At 37.5% G+C, this 20,213-nt stretch overlaps 3 protein-coding genes across 11 annotated transcripts in view; 1 reads left to right on the plus strand and 2 right to left on the minus strand.

Annotated features, from left to right (window-relative positions):
- Positions 1 to 1,653: 1,653 nt before the first annotated feature.
- LOC118742841 (enhancer of yellow 2 transcription factor-like) lies at positions 1,654 to 2,422 on the plus strand. The gene is made up of 2 exons (XM_036475240.1): positions 1,654 to 1,865; positions 1,960 to 2,422. Exons 1-2 carry the CDS (start codon positions 1,810 to 1,812, stop codon positions 2,183 to 2,185), a joined length of 282 nt encoding a protein of 93 aa, XP_036331133.1. The 5' UTR covers positions 1,654 to 1,809; the 3' UTR covers positions 2,186 to 2,422.
- Positions 2,423 to 3,946: 1,524 nt separating this feature from the next.
- The window catches only part of LOC118742850 (laccase-3), a 72,954-nt gene continuing 56,687 nt past the window's right edge, over positions 3,947 to 20,213 (minus strand). For 4 of the 9 annotated variants that reach the window (XM_036475273.1, XM_036475265.1, XM_036475261.1 and 1 more), the window contains exons 8-10: positions 5,341 to 6,195; positions 4,512 to 5,251; positions 4,011 to 4,438 (exon numbers count right to left, since the gene is read on the minus strand). In XM_036475273.1, the coding sequence (XP_036331166.1) occupies positions 4,184 to 4,438; positions 4,512 to 5,251; positions 5,341 to 6,195 (1,850 nt within the window). In that variant the 3' untranslated portion in view covers positions 4,011 to 4,183. Of the gene's footprint in view, positions 4,439 to 4,511; positions 5,252 to 5,340; positions 6,196 to 9,805; positions 10,278 to 16,971; positions 17,058 to 18,419; positions 20,187 to 20,213 lie in introns of those variants that run through there. The other 5 variants (XM_036475314.1, XM_036475297.1, XM_036475289.1 and 2 more) reach the window with 5 other exon arrangements.
- LOC118742918 lies at positions 15,628 to 16,849 on the minus strand. The gene has a single exon (XM_036475349.1). It carries the CDS (start codon positions 16,824 to 16,826, stop codon positions 15,858 to 15,860), a length of 969 nt encoding a protein of 322 aa, XP_036331242.1. The 5' UTR covers positions 16,827 to 16,849; the 3' UTR covers positions 15,628 to 15,857.

The raw sequence follows: 20,213 nt of genomic DNA on the forward strand, positions 1-20,213 counted from the left end.
ACTAGCTAAGCATTTAATAACGGGAAGTTAAATACTTTATGTGATATAATACTTTCATTACTGCAATCTGTATCGAGGTTTGGAAGAAAAATAAACATTCGAATGTATGTATGTACGTGTGCATGCATATCTAGACATTCCACCCACATACTTCTGTATTTAGGTACCTCATGCAACTCCAACAGCCACTCAAACCAATTCCATAACAGCAGGTGGGCAGTCTAGTCTGAGCAACAGTCTGGAGGATTTACATACATACATATATGTACGTGTTGTTTAAATCATTTCATATTCCATATAAGACAACATGAGGTAATTTTATTTACAAAACAAGTTTAATTGAAGTCATTCACAAAATAAAGTATACAGTTAACTTTCCACTTTTAATACTTTTTTAATGAAATCATCTATCATGATTCCAACAAATTTAACAACATTAGTTTTTAAACCTATCAGCTAAAAAGCATTATTGGAAACCATTTGGTATAGAGAATTGAGATATTGAGGATAATCGTGTGTCAAGAACTTGTTTTTTCTTCTAGTCTAGTTTTTGATTGGTTCTGAAGGATTACAATAAAATGCGGTGGCTATTCGCGTGGTGGATTGTAACCATTTACTACCGGTAATTGCTCAATAAACATTACACAATGATATCTTCGCTAGTCAATTAGTGGTACTTTGTAATTACTACCTTGACTGAATCATCAAAAAGGAAAACATATTAGTTGCGTTCCAGATGCTTGACGATTTGCAGGTTTTACAGGATTTGCAGGAAAAGCTGTTTTCGCCATTAATAAACCTTATGGAAGGTGGCCACCTGGAACAGCTTCCTGTAAAAACCTGCAAATCGTGAAGCATCTGGAACGCAACTATTATATGAGCCGTTTATTTTGAAAGTGGCATAATTGATTGCATGCCGTTTGACTTCGGTAATTATATACATGTCGCGTTGGTAATTCGCTCAACTGCATCAGCTAAAGCCATTGGTTTACGGCGGTAGACAATTTACAGATGCATTCAGCACAAGAGTTAGGAATTACTTATGTATGCCACTTTCCAATAGACTATTCAATATTAGAATATTAATTTAAACGAAAGAAGTACCTTACAATTCATGCGCCAGCTCAGTCGTAATTACTGCAGCTCGTTGGTTCCAAGGTATTTAGAATATGTAGGTGTAAACATTTACGATAGCAAATAATGAAATATAAATGTAGGCTTTCACTAGTTTAACAAATTTTGTTAGCGGAAGGAAGCATGGAAGGAAGTGTTGAAAATCAAGAGATTTTAGGCGGGATCAAAGTGTCATATCAACGGAAGCGGCTACTGCCTTGAATATCGCGATTATGACAATTGCAGCAATGTGAAACTGCTTTATCTACAAATGCTGCCACTAAGTACGCATTTGGGAAACATAAATCATAAAACGTAAATGTATAAGAACCGACAACTCGTTACTTTGAAAATGTGCCGCGACGATTTTGACCGTATCTGAAAGGTTGAGACAAAGAACGTAAATGTATACATTTACATACGTTCTTTGATCGTGCCAATGTGCGCTTCGCTTTAATTCGACCGTTTAAGCTCCAAACGAAATTTTTCTGGCTACACTGGCCGGAAGAATTTATGTATCGAACGGCAAATATCGATGTTTCCAATGCAATAATGGTTTTACATCTCTAATTTGGAGACGTAAACAAAAGCAGGCGATAAAGAAGAATAGCTGAGAAGATTAGCATATAAGCGGTGATTTTACTAGTTATTGAAGTTCCACAAAACTCAAATTTAAATAGAAGTTCTCGCAAAAAAATGACTTTAACTAAGACTGTAGATCAAGCAACCATCCTAAGCGGTGATCGTTCCAAGTAAGTACTTTGATTTTTGCATACAAGACCGGCAATGCAATGCAAAGTAAATATATTTTAATAAATGAATTTATTTTAATTATTCTGTCTTTAGGCTAAAAGATTTGCTTTGTAATCGTTTGGCTGAATGTGGCTGGCGTGACGAGGTACGTCTAATGTGTCGCAATATAATCAAGGAGAAGGGCAATAACATTAAGGTAGAGCAACTGATTGCCGATGTAACGCCACGCGCGCGTGCCATTGTTCCCGATGCTGTCAAGAAGGAGTTACTCATGAAGATCAAGGCTATTTTAGCTGCTCAAGAAGGCATTGATTTGTAAATAGGAAGTTAAGCGCGTACCTAGTGCTGCTTCCACTTACTATTTTTTATACGTACATAACGAAATAGTATTTATTGTAAGCATGATTTATTGATGATTGCATAATGCGCAATTGCTGAAATTACTGATAGAGTTAAATTTTTATTTAAAGATTCAAAATTTTTGTAATTATTTTCTCCCTGTATAGACTCAATTTTTAAGCTCAGTAAATTTCCTAAGTGTATTGATTTAGAAAAATGCATTTTTTGCACATGCAAATTTATTTTAAACTTAGATAAAAAAAAAATAGGTACTTAGAATATATTGTGCCGCTAAATATTTGAGCCGATCACTCAGTTTTGAAACTTTCAACATTTATAGGTACATATTTCTTTTTTGCTGCAATTTAATAATGAGAATACATATGCATATTTTCTTACCTGCGTTACTTTGCTGCGTTGGATTGTTTTCCAGTTCTAATTTCCAAGTCAAACTTTCAGTTGCTAAATACACTCTTTTTGCAACAGCATTAACATACATTGTTAAGAAATCTGAGACGTCTGGAAAACTGGGTTTTCAAAATTACAAGAAAAGGGCTAACTGAGCTAACCGCCTTAGCGATTCTGGTCGAATCCAATAAACGCCGATTGAAAATGCCAAGTGAGAAGGCCAGGTCCTCCTGTACATGGTCGATCCGCGTTTTAATTTTCAGAGTTGGAGCGTGTGCATTACACATAAACCCCCACAACCACGTTAAAGCCGCTTCCATTGAACTGTATCGTATTTGCAGCGACAATGGCAAAGTTCAGATTTCAATCTTTGTACAAAAATTATAAAAATTCTAAAATTTTCACCAAAGTTTAAAACTTTTTAATCAGAATCTTTAGTATGCAGTTTTGTAGTGGAAGTTTTAAGCTGCTAAAAAATCCCGTTGAAATTTGGATTTTTTTTGCTGGCAGTGTCCTCCACTTGAAACTTGCACTTCCGTAGAATTAAGTGGGCTACTGCATACCAAAATTTTTCCTAAAGATTCTTATTAAAAAGTTAGAAATTTTGAAGGTTTATACAAAATTTTGAAATATAAGTTTATAAAGGGTTTGTTGTATAACCAGCAAGACTTTTATAAAAAAAAAATGAACATGAAATAAACAAAAGACAAATTATGTATAAGTTAGCATAGAGTGAAAAGTTGCTAAGTCCTACTTTAAAAATTTTGCAGAAGAAGAAAAAAAAACTTCCTATAGCCATTTTCTTCAAGTATTTCGCAAAACTTTGTATACAACAGTTTTCCCGCTTAAAGCAAAGCAAAACTCCATTTGAATCAGAGGGATTCAAACTAAATTAAAAAATTTCGTATTATTTTGGCCTTGTCGAATTTTCGGAGCTTCTTTTGGACTGAGCAAATTTTCCTATCATTTAACATAAAGGAGAAAACATAAAACAAGGACCTTATCCTTTTCGAAACGATGCAATTTTATGGGTCGATTGCGGATAGCAACCGAACTGCAGTTGGTGGCCAGTGGCAGAAATGGTATTACAGATGGCAACTGGCAACTGAAAGCTAGCAACTGAGTTGCTATATTGGCAAAGCAATTTAATGGTTGCCGCAGAAATTTTAATTAGAGATAACTTATTTATTTTTTCAAATGTTTCTTCAAAATTATATTTCCTTTAACTTTATAGAACTTGACTATAAATAGTTGCTATTCATAATATACATTTTAATTTCAGTGGCATTGCCCATCGGTAACCCAACTGAGGTTGCGTTGCCATCCATAATCGACCCATTAATTTCTCTAGCCTCCTGTATCAAACTATGAGCTTTCACTCTAAGCTGGCGATATGTATGTATATCCGAAAAAAAAAAACGCGAAATCCGTTTTGTTAATTAATTTGTTTATTACCCATGTCTATACCACTGAATGGTTATGTAATGCATTTTTTTATTCATTTATAAAAAAATATTATACATATGTATGTATATCCGAATGTAAACAAATAGTAAAGTAATTTCAGCTCTCAAAACACCGAATTGCAAAGTCCACAGTTGCTCACCGGACAAGTTTTCATTTCCCGATGGGCGCCTACCCGCAATACCGCCGCCATACCGATCTCCGAGTGCACTGATATGTGACAATGCAGAATCCAATAACCCGGGCTGTCGGTGTAGAATCTCAGAATAGTATAGCCAAACGCAGGCACTTGTACGGTATCTTTAAGTGGGGCACCACGCTCTCGACGCGGCAGCGGGGTGCGACGATCAATTTCCTCGATCTATTAACAATAACAAATAGATATGGGCAAAATAACGAAGACATTCATTTAGTCGCTCCTCCTAAGTACTCACATTTCTAATACGATCTTCTCCCAGTACGCCAATGCCGACAACACGAAACGTATAGCCATGCAAGTGTATGGGATGAGCCGTTGCAGTGGTACTAGAGACAACGAACTCGACATCCTTGAAAGCCGGCACCTCGATAACATTGGCACATTTACACTCACGACCGCGACAATTCAAACCCATTGCGGCCTGCTGCGTCTTATTGCAGAGGAATTGGCCGATTCCCAGATTACGCGCCTGCAATAGCGAGACACGTGGCGGCATTGTGAATGTAATGTCGTCAATTTGAAATAGGAACTCATTTTTTGTGCGCACAGTCATGCTGGTGTAGTAGGTGCGGTGCGGAATGGTTGTTGTAGCGGCGCGTTTCTCCAACGCTTTCAAGTCGACGATTGTTATCAAATTATCATCATTATTTGGTGGCTTATCGACAGTGTTCAGCTCCCTACCGCTGGGTTCATACTCATAAAATACTGGAGCTTTTGGTAATGCGCGCCTGCTAGCACCCTGGTAGTGTAGTATCGCTTCCTGGTGCAATTTATTTGGCTTGCAGAAGTTGTGTCCCTTGACGCGTATCCAATAATTCTCAACGCCTTGATTGGCGTGCAAAACGAAGTCGTAACGTTCGCCGCCATGCAGTGTGATCTTGCGCACCTTAACAGGTTCAATGTCATTACCGTCGCTGGCGATGACCACGAGCTCGTGACTATCGAAGCTTAAGCTTATCGGACAATTGGCGATACCTGAGGAGTGAAACACATAGACGCTTTAGTGGAATACAAATGCGGCCCAAACATAAATATAAGGAAATAATTACTGAATGCTCGCTCACCGTTAAAAATTACCCGAAAGCGATACCGGCCGCCGCGCACTACCGAATAGGTTGAGTAGAGCGTCGGTGCAGTAGGCTTTGTCTTGGTACCATTTACTGGCGGTAGATTTCGTCCCAGACCATCAACCAATATTCCTTGTGGTTTTGATCCATCAGGATCGTACATCCAATCCTGTAGCAAGATCGTATGTTCCGAAGCGTCAAAGTCATATAATGAAGCATGCCCGTCATTAGCCTTGGGCTGTCGTACCACCAATGCGCCGGCTAAACCGAAGCCACGTTGGTGTCCCACATGGCTATGCCACCAATGTGTACCGATATGATCCACGTCAAAGCGATAGCGAAATGCCTGAGCCGGTTCTATTGGATATTGAGTAATAAATGGCACCCCATCCATATGCGGTGTCTGTCGCTGATGCAAACCATGCCAGTGTATGGTTGTAATGTCATGCATGCTATTGATAACGTCTACCACTATCGTATCTCCCTCACACACCTCAACAGCTGGTCCCGGCAATTGCCCGTTAACAACCATCACTTCCGTTTTTACACCATCCGCGTATTTGCAATCGTCGTAACCTTCAAAGTTGCGCACTGCGAATGTGTCGATATACTCGCGTCCACCAACCTTGAAACGAAATCGTTTATCGAGATAACGCTCACAACTCGGATTGAAGGTCTCATCGTAATGCACAACGAAGTAGTAGTAGCATGTCATGGGCTGATCTGCTCGGCATGTGCGTTTGCAGGGGTGATCGCTGAAATTCGTATTGCTGCCGCTACGCAACACTCTCGACTCTGCATAGGTGGGCTTCGGAAAGAGCTGTAGCATTTGCTCATATTTGCTGATATAAGCTGGAGAGAAGAACAAATATATATATGTACATAGATATATCAAGGAAAATCCTGGCCAACGAGGGCAACCCATGTGCGATGACCAAGGCGTGTGAAGCCTTAGGCCATGACAGACTGGCGGTTTAAAGGTCCGCTGAAGTATGCAGCGTCTGTTCTCCATAAGATGCAGCTCAAATGGGGGACTGTCTTGGAGTAAGCGAATCGCTATACAAATGTGCATTCAAAAGTTCCCTAGGTTGTGGTTGTACGCTGGGTTTGAAGCTCACCATGTAAAAACTAATTCCAATGAAAAGGAACGCAATGCCTGGGTTGAGATCCTCTTCTTATGCTGACGACCCCGGAGAACATTTAAAGGATTATGATGCGAGGGTATACACCTTGAAAGTTCGGTCCCTTAATGGGAAAGGAGCAAATGCTCGGTTTGATGATGTCGTTGCGTAGACAAAGGCTAGCATCACCGCCATCTAAAAAATCCTATGGTCGAGAGAGAGTCCGTGGCGAACGACAATTTCACAATGTAGTCACTGCCGCTTCAACCCATCCAGACGCAACGCGGAATCCCGCCTACACTTTCAGGAAGAAACAACTGTTCTTACAAATGAACGTGACCGCCTGCGCCAGGTCTATCTGGGAGATCCCGTCTACAGGATCTTAATTTGGAGATTCGGAACTCGTAAATGAACTTAAGCGGAAAAAGTGGGAAGAGCATTTAAAGACCTGCAATTTCCCACCAGTGAGGTCCTGACGGCTATCGGGAATATAAAAGCCTCCAACGCCTTTGGCTGGTAGCATATCTCACCAAGAGCCTCAATTTGTCAATGGCTGCTCGCATCATTCCCGTCGTGTGGAAATCAGAGAGAATGCCGATAACGCTCCACTCCCCCGTTGCGAAGACAATTGAGACCTTGCTACGACCATACTTTACGTACCAACTAGCCCCTGCGATGCATCCGCATGGCTTCCGCAGAGTGTGCGGCACTTAACGCCACAAACCTTCAAATGACTCGTGGCCTTAACCGTAACCGTCCCTGTTAGAAAACGGTCCTAAACGTTTGCCAACGAGATCAAATATCAAAACCAAGAAGAATTAAGCTAGGTGTCGCTCTCACTGTTTAACTTCTATGTCTCGAAGAGAGAGTTTTCCGGATCTCATCTGCTGACTACTGTTCGACATTGGCTTCCGGGAATGGAATTGATGACATCTACTCGAAAGTAAATGGCTATCTCTCTGAACTTACTCGCATCTTTACTGCTCGGCGCCTAAATCGCTCCCTGACGAAATCAGCAGCATCATTTGGATAAAGGAGGTCAGGCAACAGCTAGGCATTCCCGTCGGTGGCACACCAATTCCTACTGTAAACAACCCGAAAATATTACGGTTTACTTTAGACAGTAGAAAGTACAGAGCCGCAACAAGGTTCCCAAGTCGCATGACGGCAGCACTTGGGGCAAAGGCAAAGATACGTTGTTGGCAACATACAACGCAATTGGCTGGCTGGTACTGAACTATGTCGCGCCTATTTGGTCAACGAGACCTAGTAGTTCGTAGTGAACGAAGCTACAAACCTGGCCGAATGCCGCACTTCGGACAGCGACAGAACTGCTGAGTTAGCTGTTTTTGGTGGGATGTCACAGATGTGAGCACTCCAACAGGAAGGGGCATCTTTTCGCATATATGGACGTATTTCAGACTAACTTCGAACCTTTGGATTCGACGACGTGCCGACGAGTGATCAACGGCATTCATAGAGAGTCGGTCACTACCTACACGACTCTAGACCGATGTATGCTGTGATCGGAGTCCAATCCTCACCTTTCGCAAACACAGACCTTCGACTGCCACGATAGACCCGCGTTATTCCATAATTACGGTCCGGATACTACCATGACACCAGCTTCACATGTCAGTTCAAGCTTACTCAGCTACTCAGCACACTCGCTTTGGTCCAACCCAGGGGCAAATACAAGCAAAGTGGTTTAGCTGTTCAACACAAGAAGCTTCAATAAACCTCATTAGTTTAGGCAGACAGGACCTTCGAACTCTCACTTGGTATTTCAAGGGACATTACTCCAGGCGTTATCACCTCATTCAAATTAATATTGCAGAGGGCAAAAGATCTACACCGTTCGCTCGATTTTCACAAATGGTTTTATTTTTTGGAACAGAGTTGCCACCTGTAGAACAATTGATTTCAAATTACATATTTAATAATCAATGCTTTAACTGCAGATATGCAATAAGGTTTTACTCTTTTGAAAAGAGTTGCCCCCTTTTAAAAACTATATTCAAACTATTAAAAAAAATCTATTATTACAAAATGGGTATCGGTACAAATTGTTTCGAAAATCTCTGTTTCTTAACTCAACCTTAGGAGGGTTGCCACCTGTTTAAGAAATCAAATTCAATTTGAATTAAGGGAATTAGTTAGGAGAAATATGTTAAAACATACGGGTGCCAAACGAAAAAGGGTTTAGAAGGTAGTAGTTTGAAAAAATATTGAAGAGGGCTGCCACCTGCTTGAAATATCGAATTTATTTAACTTATCCACAGGTTATGTGAAATGTTAAAATATGGAAGTCAAACAATAGAATGTGATGGAGAGTTTAGTTTGATCACTAAGAATATTTTTGGGGTGTTGGAAGAGGTTTGCCACCTGTTTAAAAATTAAATTCTACTTATTAAATAAGTAAAATTAATTGTTAAAATGTGGGTATCAATCGAATGAGGTTTGAAAAATCATTATTTCTGAACTATGTTTAGCGGGGTTGCCACATGTTTGAAAAATCAGATTCTACTAAATTTAGCTGTTAATTAAACTACGTATCGCAATGTCCGACGAAGGAGAGTTAACTAGGATGAAAATACTTTTGAAGAGTGCAGCCACCTCTTTGAAAAGTCTAATTTAATTAACTAATACAAAAGTATATGAAATATAAAGAATAGTCAAACAAAAGAACGTTAAGAAATCTTTAGTTTGAACATTTGGAATGTTTGAACAGGGTTGCCACGTGTTTAAAAAGTACCATTATTTAATAAGTTGGATGAACCTTTAAAAGATGGGGATCAATCGAAATGGATTTGAAAATGCTTTATTTCTGACCTTTATTTAGTAGGGTTGCCATGTGTTCGAACAATCAAATTCAAATTAGTTCATCAGTTTATTGAAATATGTACATGTATATCACAATGTCAGAGGAATGAGTTTTATGATTTTAGTTTGATAATACTTTAGAAAAGGACTTTCAAAAATGAGAGGTCAAATTAAAGATGTAGATTTGTGATAAAGTTGTTTTTTTTTAATTAAGTAGTTTTTTCAAGGGTATATTGGGGTGATTCGAAATTCGATGAAATTAAAAACCTTCACTATGCGAGACCTATCTTCTCTCAGCAACGGCTGCACGGTTTTAGATGAAATATGACACTCGGATCTCTTATAACTCTGACTAACATTTGGAATATTATTTAAGTTTTTGAAACTCAATTTTGGGCATTTTAACAAAATGCGGATTCACTAGTTATGAGTAAATGCTCTTTTGAATAACAGTGCGATATGTATGTATGTATGTTCATAAGTACATATGTATATCCGCAGGATGTACCTTTAAATACCTTCACATATTGTCCCGTATTCGAAAATCGCCCAAACAATGATTAGCATTAATTTCATTTTTACAAAATTATTTTTTTTTAAGGAAAAAGTATTTTTTATTTTTATTTTTGCTAAATTTGTTTTAAAAACTGTTGTTCAAAACACTTGCTATACGATAGTAAATAGAACACGTATTATTTAATGCACATATGTATGTATTTGCACAAAGCATGTATGTATAGGTGATTATTGCTTTTTTAATCGACTAAAGCCGGCGGCACTAAAACTCGCATAAGTACCACCATTGCTGCGCGTAAAATTTCTTAGAAAATCTACCGTAACCGTATCTGAAATATAAACTCGTCACACGAATAGCAGCGCAGGTGTCTTTATAGTCCCAGCGTGATTGATGGATGCTTGCAGATATTACCTTTACACAAAACGGTGATTTTTGGCAAAATGACTTTACTAAATTTAAGAAATTCTTCCAAAAGTGGGTTGAAAACCATACTTTTCACAATAAATATTTATTATAAAGGCTTAGAGACAACTTGTTGATAAGTACGGTATTTAAAATTTTGAACCGACTTCGAGAAAAAGAGGCGGGGTTATCAATTTATCGGATTGTATTTTATTTTTATTTATTTTTTATGTATGCTACTGGATAACTTTGGACCACGTGAACCGTTTTCGATAACTATTCTATTTTTTACGGAATGGGCGGTCCCAAACTAATTTCGTTTAGTTCCGATCATTGGCTAAAATACGCTAAGGCGAATTAAACTGTTTTATAAAAAAGGCGGTGATGTGTTTTTGTTATCAGGTGATTCAAATAAGCCTATACAAATACCAAATGAAGATAGCTGCTGCATTATACATACGTGTATGTACATGTCCATGCATATAAATTTGTCTTTCAATATTGTCAGCCCTATTTATCTCAATGAGAAATTTTTCGTGTGAATTGAAATTTGAATACTCAATAACAATTTTTAATTATTAAGAAAGATGTGTGTGTATGTACATATGTGTTAAAAAAAAAAAATCAAAGCCCTAACCAGAAGAACCCAGTAGAACAGTAGTAGTCGAGGGCCATCAGCAACTTTGACGAAGCACAAATAGCAATTTGGCGTCTGAAAAACAACAAAGCTGCTGGTGGTGACGGCCTGGCAGCTGAGCTATTGTTATATGGGCCAGCAAGGGCATGAAGACGTTTCGACTTTAAGTCCACATTTCGATGGTAAACAGATTTTTATTATTTGACTAGACTCACAACTTAATCTACATATGTATGTAGTATGCATGTACTAGAGCATTCAATCCTGAGGCATTTTAACAATCCCGGGATTTCGGGATGCAAAAATTCGAATCCCCGGATCGCGAGATTTTTCGGGATTTCGACTTCATCACAACTTTTTTTCATTTTACAGTAGCTTCGGCTTTTTCAAACCACACAGATTCATTGTCACCACATTGGGTCTTAGGTGAGCATAATACACCTTAATAAAAGAGACCGTAATGCAATGTTTAAATATTTTTAGATATATATTCTAAAATATTTATATTACTTGTCAACAACATTTACCCATATTTGTAGAAATCCTTTTCGAATAAAAATGCCAGCAAAGTAAAATGAAGAACTCGTGTCACCTGCTGGTTGTGTTTTCAATTGATTCCAGATTTTTCGTTATTACACAGTTCTTGCACAAAATGTTTGAACAAGTACAGTTATTCAGGCAGATCCTGAAATTCGCTTCCAATCGCAAATGGCTCAAATTCACTTGGAATCCAAATTTTGGAGTTCTGTATTTCTCGTGTTTCATGTCAAATGAATTCATTTTTTCGTTTTCAACATCTCTTTCATTCTGTAAATGAATCCGTAAAAATCTCGAGATCCCGGAGCTGTAATCCCGGGAGTTCGGGACATGGAAAAGTTTCCGGATTTGTATGTTCTTCTCTAATACTTTACAGGCCCTTTCGATGCCCAGTACTTCCGCTTGGAAGATGCTAGCAAAGTTAGGTAGTCGAAACGAGAGAGAGACATTCAGCGTTTCAGAGAACACCCCCACACCCACACCGCAGTTGGACCCATCAGTATAGATTTCCAGAGGCGATTAGTGAAATGAAAAGTTGAACGAGAGTTGGCTGCCGGCCATCTTCATTGGAAGCGATTTGTTAAAAAGCGGTTTGCACTATTCAACTCTCGCATGCAACAAAAAGTTGAACGAAAAAGTTGAACAATGCAAACGCTGCTTTATCAACACTCTTATACCGTATTTTCACTAGGTTTTGAAAAGACAAAATTGGAAACAGACACGGTTTTTTATTGCAAAAATTTTTCATTTAATGAACGAAAATCGCAGTGCGACGTATTGACAAGTTTTGCTAATTATAATGTAATTATAGCTACAAATCAAAGTTTTTAACTTTTTTTCAGAAATTTAAAAAAATTAACAAATTATCACCAAAACTTCAAATTTTTTCAAAATCTTTAAACAAAGTTTAACTATGCACTTTTTGTCAAAATTTTAGTATATCGACTGCTGAGTGGAAGATCGACCTATCTCGACAGCCAGCTCGAAAACGCCCTATCTCAAAAACCTTTTAAAAAATGCCCTATTTCCAAATTTTATTGAAAAACACCCTATCTCAGAATTTGGTTGAAGAACGCCCTATCTCAGAATTCGGTTCAAAATGTACCTATTGAAAATGTGTTGAGAGTGGGCGATTTTGAAACGAATTCTGAAATAGGGCGTTCTTGAAGTTTTTTGAGATAGGCCGTTTTCGAACTAGCTGCCGAGATAGGTCGATCTTCCACTCAGCAGTCGATATCTAATAAAGTGCAACGATTTCGCCCCGAATTTTATTTTTTAGGCATTGTCTTCCGTATACATAAAAACAAATTTAAGCGGGACACCTTAAACGAAAAAACTATCAAAAATCAACGCGAATTTCGAGCCACTTCAAACTGGACACCCGAAAGTTTGGAAAAAGATTGGTTGAATTTTTATGAATTTTGTGAAAATTTCGGAAGAACAGCTCATAGAAGGACTTATTATAGGAAATCGAAATAAATTACAATTACTCATTTAGAAGTGTTTAGCGATTGCTTGTTTATTGATTTATTTTTCTCGTACATTTCATAATTTTGTTAAATATGTTTTTTTATTATTATTTTTTGATGCTTTATATATTATATATATGTATTTACATAACTGTATTTTCAAACTTCTATAATGTATATTATTTTATGCGTACAATATGTATGTATATGTATGTACATATTTATGTATGTATTTATATACACCTGATTGTGCCTAATTGATTTGGCTAAATGTAAGTATACATATGTATGTATATGTATGTGATTATATGCACTATTACTAATGAGTACTTCTAGGTATACAGCGCTAAATAATCGATTTGCTAAAATTATGTTATCCTTGATTGATAAAATTAAATTAAAATCGAATTTTAAAATTAACTTAGCAATGCTATTAGGGATATTTGTTCGTTGGTTATACATACAAACATAAACTAGAATATTGGTTGCAAACATTTTAGTTCTTAACATCCAGATTCACAGTTATTTTCATTAAAATTATTTTTTATTTGCAACTTATGCATTTAATTTTTATTATTGGCAACTGTGGGTTGAATCTCTTGACTTTGACTATCGAAATGAGGGCCGTCGCCTGTTAATGGTGGGTGGTTCTCATAACAATTACATACTTTCGAGTATGTATGTATTTCAGTTGAGAATGTCAATTAACCCGTATATATGTAGGTGCACACATATTGCAGTTCCGTCTTAATAGACTTAATCAGGGACGGAAAATAATCGTTATTTTTTAACTTTATTTAAAAAACAAAAAACATGTTCTAAGTGTCACAAAAAACTCTTGATCGCACTCAGATGTCTTTTCCCTATTCTTTTGCAATTAACAAAGATTTATATTTTTCGAGAACTATAAAAATTAAAAATAATAATTTACACTTGAGTTTGATTTTTTCGCTCAAAAAAATTATTATTACTTAATTTTTATTCGCTCAAAAAAAGTATTATTACTTAATTTTTATTTATTCAAACAAAAATTACTAATTTATGATATTAATTTTTTCGCTCAAAGATAATAAATTATTATTCAGCTTAATTTTTTTCACTTAACAGTAGTGATATTCGTTGTATCATTTTCAGAGTAGTGACACCATAATAAAACTAAGAAGTTGCGTATTGGAAAAATAATACTCGATAATAATTATTATCTGTTATTTCTGAACGAAAAAAAAAAATCAAATTATTCTAATTTCTGTTGAGCAAAAAAAAAAACTCAGCAATAGTTTTTATTTTTGAGCGAAAAAATAGAATAATGATTAAATCCTGATTTGAATTATTTTGCTTAAAATGATTACCGTCCCTGGTCTTAATCGATCGTCACTTTGACTGAAAAAGCTGCAATTATGAAATAAATTTTTTTCGAATCTATAGTCTTTTATTTTACGCAAACTTTGTATGTAATTGAATTTTCTGCATTACAGTCAAATTACTTCCAACCGATTTGGGTGCTGAAATTTTAGGTTAAACAAGCAATTTTTAACCAAAAAAAAAATTACTTCAATTCTCATATAAAAAATTAGGATTATCGTTAATTTCTTCATGATCCAATGATCGGATTTAAACCAAATTAGTATGGGACTACCTGTGAGGTAATACCTTTCCTTTATAATTATAGAAATCGGTTAACGTGGTCAAAAGTTATGCGGTAGCATACATAAAAAAAAATATTCCCACAAATTGATAACCTTCTCGTTTTTGTGAAGTCGGTTAAAAAATTTTAAAAGTGTTTTTTATTGTAAATATTCTATGTATATAAAATTGTTTGAAATAATTGCGCGTTTTGCATTTAAAAATATAAATTTATGAATACGAGTTTCTGAAAAGTTGTCAAATTAGAGCCTTTTGCATTGATGGTCACGATATTCCTTTCTGACGCGGAGACTACACAAGATTAAGCACGATGTTTTTACACAATAACGACTAATTTTACATCGTTAGCATATGTACCCCGCAAACCATACTTTCAGAGTAGTCTTAATAGTAGAGAGATCTTAAAGAATTCGTAAAGAAGTAATTTTTTCTCTTTCCGATTTTTTTGTTAATTTTACTTTTTATGAAAGAGCATCACATTCTGCGAGAAAATTTGGGCGACTCTGCCTACATAAAGCAAAAAATTTTACTGTGCTTTTTCTGTAGTATTTCAGTAGATTTCCGGTTGAGCATCAGCAACTGAGCATCACAAAAGCAACAAGGTTGCACGAACACACCCAATTCTTTGCATTTTTTTTTTCAGAATTTACTTTAAGAAATCATACAGAAATTTTCCTACGAGTTTGCGTCAACCATTTTATATAATTTTCCTTAAATAATCGTAAAGAAATCGTTACAGAGTTCGGAATAAACCTCCGATATTCTTAGAGATTTCGGAAACTTTGGTTTGCAGGGTAGTACTATACAAATATAAGTATGTCTTTTGTTTCGACATCTGCTTCCTCATGGACAGTCCCTGTGTTCGGAAGTGCATCAAGCCAAAACATCAGTCTCTTTTATTTCTAAACTATAATTAATGGAAATGAACAATGTCGCAACCACGGTTAAATTAAATATTAGAACTTAGTTGCGCAGATAAAGCATTTCCATCCATTATAGTTTAGAAATAAAAGACCCAGTTGTTGTTGTAATAACAGCATACAGATTTCCCAAAGAGTTTTTGGTGCTGGAGTGACAGTCATTGGCCAGATATCAATCTGGGTCGTTCCGGTTACAAGGACCAAAGCCTGATGCATTTCTGAACACAGCCAGTATTCACCAAAATTTTGAAATATTTCTATAGTTTTTAAATAAATTCACATGCATGAAATGAAGTTAATATCCAAAAAAGTGCAATTTCTTTAATTATTTAGTACGTATGTATATATGTGCATTTTTTTTTAACTATTGATAACCAAAATGAATACAATTCTTGTAAAACTCATTTTGCATTTCCTTACACACAACTGTTATGCGACCTGTATTTATCTTTTATTCAAAAGCGAGTTAATGGAGAAATTCGAATTGAATTTAACATTCGGTTCATCGACTTGTGCTGGCTGATGTTGTTGCCTTTGTTGTTGTCGTTGTTCATGCTGCTGCTGCGAAATATGTTCACCCTTCTGTTGTAGCTTTTCGCGCAACTCCTGCATTTCGAAGATTTCCTCACTACTTGTCGTCACCAATGCATTGCTCACATCCGCTGTGGGCGCTATATTGACCGATTTCAGCTTATGACGCGGCTTGCGTAAAAATTTTGTTGAAATTGTAAATTTGCAGGGCTTATTTAAAGCCTTCGTAGCGACTACTGCACTTGATGTTGTTGGCATTTCCTCCGTGACGGTTGCTTCCGCTGCCGCTGTTGTAATGCCAATTGCATCAATCTTATCATTATGTTCTGCCAATTCATTAGTCGCGCATAGGTCAACGCAAGCTGATTGCTCAATTCGGTTTATTTCATCTCTGTGCGGCATTTCGTCGTGCTGTCGCAGCATTTGCTGTTGCTGCGGCTGCTCCTCTGGTTTTATTGTCGCCTTTTGTTGTTTGCGTCTCTGCTGTGGTGTATCAAAGCAGTTAAGAAAATTCTGTACATGCATTAAATTATCATTGCCACCAGCCAATTTGCGTTGCAATTCCACCCCTTCACATTCGTTGGCATCCTCTTCATCGGCTTCAGCTTCATAGTCCAGCGAACGATAGGAAGAAGAAAGTGTCGACGACAGACTGCTGCTGCTGCTGTTGCTACTACCGTGACTGTGACTGCGACTACGCGTGCGACTGCGATTTGGTTGCTCATGCGTTGCTGTTGCTGTGCCAGCTTGCTCCTCATCGGAGGATAACTGAATCGTATCAAATTGTTCTTGGCATGTCGGTGTTGATTTGCACACGCTCGCTGCCTTTTGATTTGGTTTCTGCATATGTGGTTTTTGTTGTTCTTTTTCCAATGCATGCATTGCAGTAGTTTCAAGTGGTTTTCGTGCTTTTCCTTTTTGTGAAGGTTTTGCCCTTTTTGACGTTCGTTTTCCTGCTTGCTGCTGTTGTTCTGAGTGTTGCTGTTGCTGCTGCTGCTGCTGTGCTGTGGCTTGTTCTGGCTGCTGTGGCTGGCGGCTAGGGCGAAATGCCAATAAAGCTGCTGTCGATTTTCAGCTGGGCTTTACTAGGTTATCGTCGCGTCTTAGCTGCGACTGTAGTCGTCGAAATATGTCGATGTGACAATGGGGAAGAAAATTAAATAAAACATTAATAAATTTAGCAAATAATTGTATGCATTGCAATTAGAACAAATGCCAACATTAAACAATTATGTGTTGTTATTGTTGTTGGTTATTAGTGACTGATGTGGCCTGATGAGAATTTTCACAAAAGTTACAAGCAATCAACGAATTTTTCTTGCTCTTAATGCAAATACATATTTAAAAAAGAAAATGTTGATTGGTCTCGCAATTCTTTTTTTAGATTCGTTCCAAACGGCAAGGAACGGGGTTCAAAATTTACAAGTCTATTAGTAATTTTAATTTCCAATTTTTCGATGATTATGATGATGATTGTGACTGCGCTGTGTTTGTTGTTGTTGTTATTAAACATTGAAAGTAGTAAGAAAGTCAACAAGCTTCATTCAATTTAAAGTATGAGATTTACACAATAATGATAGCCCTAGAAGAATTAGCTTAAATAACTATTTTTCGAACAAAAAAGGGATATTTTTTTTGTTTAAATCTGAATAACTATTTAATGCAGCGGTCAGATTGAAGGCAATAATTTTTACGGATCAACTCGGGAGTAACATGGCCCAGCCCCGTGCATAAATAAATAAATTCTTGTGGAGGTTCACACTTGCCTGGTTATCAGGTTATGTGGTTATTTTTTATTCTGTTTACAACAAAACAATACACTACTGACAAATAATTTTTAACCAGATAACCTGATAGTACCTTCGCCCAGTTACGGTTTGGATACTGTAGCCGCTACCTGTCCAGACTCGACCCTGATATCCCCAATGGTTGTCCCGCGCGACTACAACCACCGATTCACATGCCAGCTCAATTCCACTAAACTAACATCCCTCTCACTTTGGTCCAACCCTGTAGAAAATGCCCGTTTCTTGGGACTATAGGTAGATTATTAAGTAATATAGTAAAGACATTAGTATGTATGTGTTTGACTGCCATATAGTTAGTGAAAGGGTTAACAAATATATTTGTTCGTGAATGGCTTAATTTACGAGAGTAACAGGTGTATTCTGAGCTGGCAATAAAAGTTATGTTACCGGTAAATAAAGTGTCCCAACAAACACCAAACAAATATTTCTCCAGCCTTGGAGAAATTCATAGTTCCCAAGTTGATATCCAACATCATTCTCCAACTCATCTCTAACCGACACGAGGATGCGTAAAAGTTGATAGAGAAATGAATCTTTAATTATCAAGTGAAAAACTAATATAAAGAGAATTACAAATTAAGTAAATAATCTTCAAAGTATCAAAGAAAATAAAACGCGAAGTGAATCAAGTGGTAGTATTACTATCGGTGAAGTGAGGTACTACTGTGAAGTGAATTATTGTCGTTTCAATCAAAAAGGCATAAGTTCCATATTCAACTTTTTCAATTTCAGTATTTCAATGATGTTTGAGACCAATTAGAGAATCACATTGGAGTTCAAGTTGAGAACTAGCATTTTCTCGACTTCAGAAACAGCCATATTTTCATACAAAGAAAAATGCCCTTTTTGTTGACAACGCTATGATCCTCCACTTGAGGTACTGTTGAGTAACAACATTGGAGATTTAAGAAATACCTTAGTTCTCAAGTTAACCTCAAGTTGAACTTAAACCTAAATGTTTGTTGGTATGCCACGAAAGAAGTAAAACATTTGTGCGCTGAGCACTCATGTGTATGACTGAAGTTTCCAGTCGATTCTATAGTTGGGCTCCACTAGTCAAATTTTCCTGCAACTATTTGCTGCATTCCTTGCAGACGCTGCAAACTATTGAATAAACTATAATTTAGGCTTCGAATTTGGAGCCTTGCTCGTACAATACTATCGATTAAAATTCACATTATTATTAATTAATTTATACTAAACAATAAATGTTTGAAATATACAAAATTCGCAAATTTTTTACAAAGAAATCCTGCCTATTTAATATCTCCATCTTAAACTATTTCAGTAATTATCATTTCGATATAAAGAGAACAACAAACACTTAAATGTTGATGCATTGGTAAGTTAATGAGTTGTTTTGTCTGTTTCAAAAAGAATTAATATTTGGATGCTGAATAATCAAATAGTAGATATTCTATTAATTAGTTTTTGTTTTTTCAAAGTTTTAGGAACATTTAACATTAATAAGCCATCACGCCACACCACTACTACCTTATGATGAGTATAGATCGAGTGAGCAGTATACGCGGAGGAGGACGTAGGGTGGCTGCTATCCGATGCGAGTAATGTGGCATTGCCAACGCCACTACCACCACTGCCACTACCACCACTAACAATTCCACCAACGACACCATCACCACCACTAACACCTCTACTGCCACCGCCAACAATACTAATGGCATGTGCTGTTGTTGTTGTGGTTGTTGACCCACCTCGTGATGCGGCGGTGTTGCTGCTATTATTCGGGTTGTTATTGTTGTTGTTACCGCCAGCATGCGCGCCAACCATACCAATGCCGCCACCGATACCGACGCCGCCGCCGCCACCGCCGCCAATGCGCACCGCCGATAGGGGATGCGGCTCGACACCGATGCTAGCGCTAACGTTAACCGCCGCAGATGGATGCGTTTGGTGTGCGTGATGTGGATGAGCGGCGTGGGTGTGCACGTGCGGGTGTGTGTGCGTGTGTGCCAGATGCATCGGGTGAGCGGCGTGCAAGTGCGTATGAGCGGGCTGTTGCTGTTGTTGCTGCTGCTGCTGCTGTTGTTGTTGTTGGTGATGATGCATGGCCGCAGCAGCGGCAGCACTTTGTGCGATATGTTGTTGTTGCTGCTGTTGTTGTTGTTGTTGCGCAGCAGCCAGCGACATCTGATGATGTTGGTGCTGCTGTTGTTGCAATGTTTGCATGTGTTGCTGATGATGCTGCTGCTGCTGCTGCTGTTGTTGCGCGAGTCTATTTGCAGTCATTGTAGACATACCAACAACAGTTGTTGTTGCGCCGCCAGTTGTTGCCGGCGTCGCGTGCATATTGCTGATGCCATCATGAATATTAGAATGCAGCGCTGCTAGCGATGTGGCTGGTACGTTTCCAGCCATGCTAGTTGCAATCGGAGCCATTGCCGAGGCATTTACGTAACTCGCCGTAGAATGCCTGTGCCGCAGAACATAAATGTGCGTT

Source organism: Rhagoletis pomonella, unplaced genomic scaffold (genome assembly GCF_013731165.1).
Source record: "Rhagoletis pomonella isolate Grant_MI unplaced genomic scaffold, Rhpom_1.0 Rhpom_scaffold_00001, whole genome shotgun sequence".
Taxonomy (NCBI): Eukaryota; Metazoa; Arthropoda; class Insecta; order Diptera; family Tephritidae; genus Rhagoletis; species Rhagoletis pomonella.

Excerpts from the sequence above, each read along its gene's own strand:
- LOC118742918 (XM_036475349.1), bottom strand. The coding sequence starts at position 16,826 with ATGCATGCATTGGAAAAAGAACAACAAAAACCACATATGCAGAAACCA.
- LOC118742841 (XM_036475240.1), top strand. The coding sequence starts at position 1,810 with ATGACTTTAACTAAGACTGTAGATCAAGCAACCATCCTAAGCGGTGAT. Across the intron at positions 1,866-1,959 it reads CTAAGCGGTGATCGTTCCAA|GCTAAAAGATTTGCTTTGTA; the intron begins GTAAGTACTTTG and ends TTCTGTCTTTAG.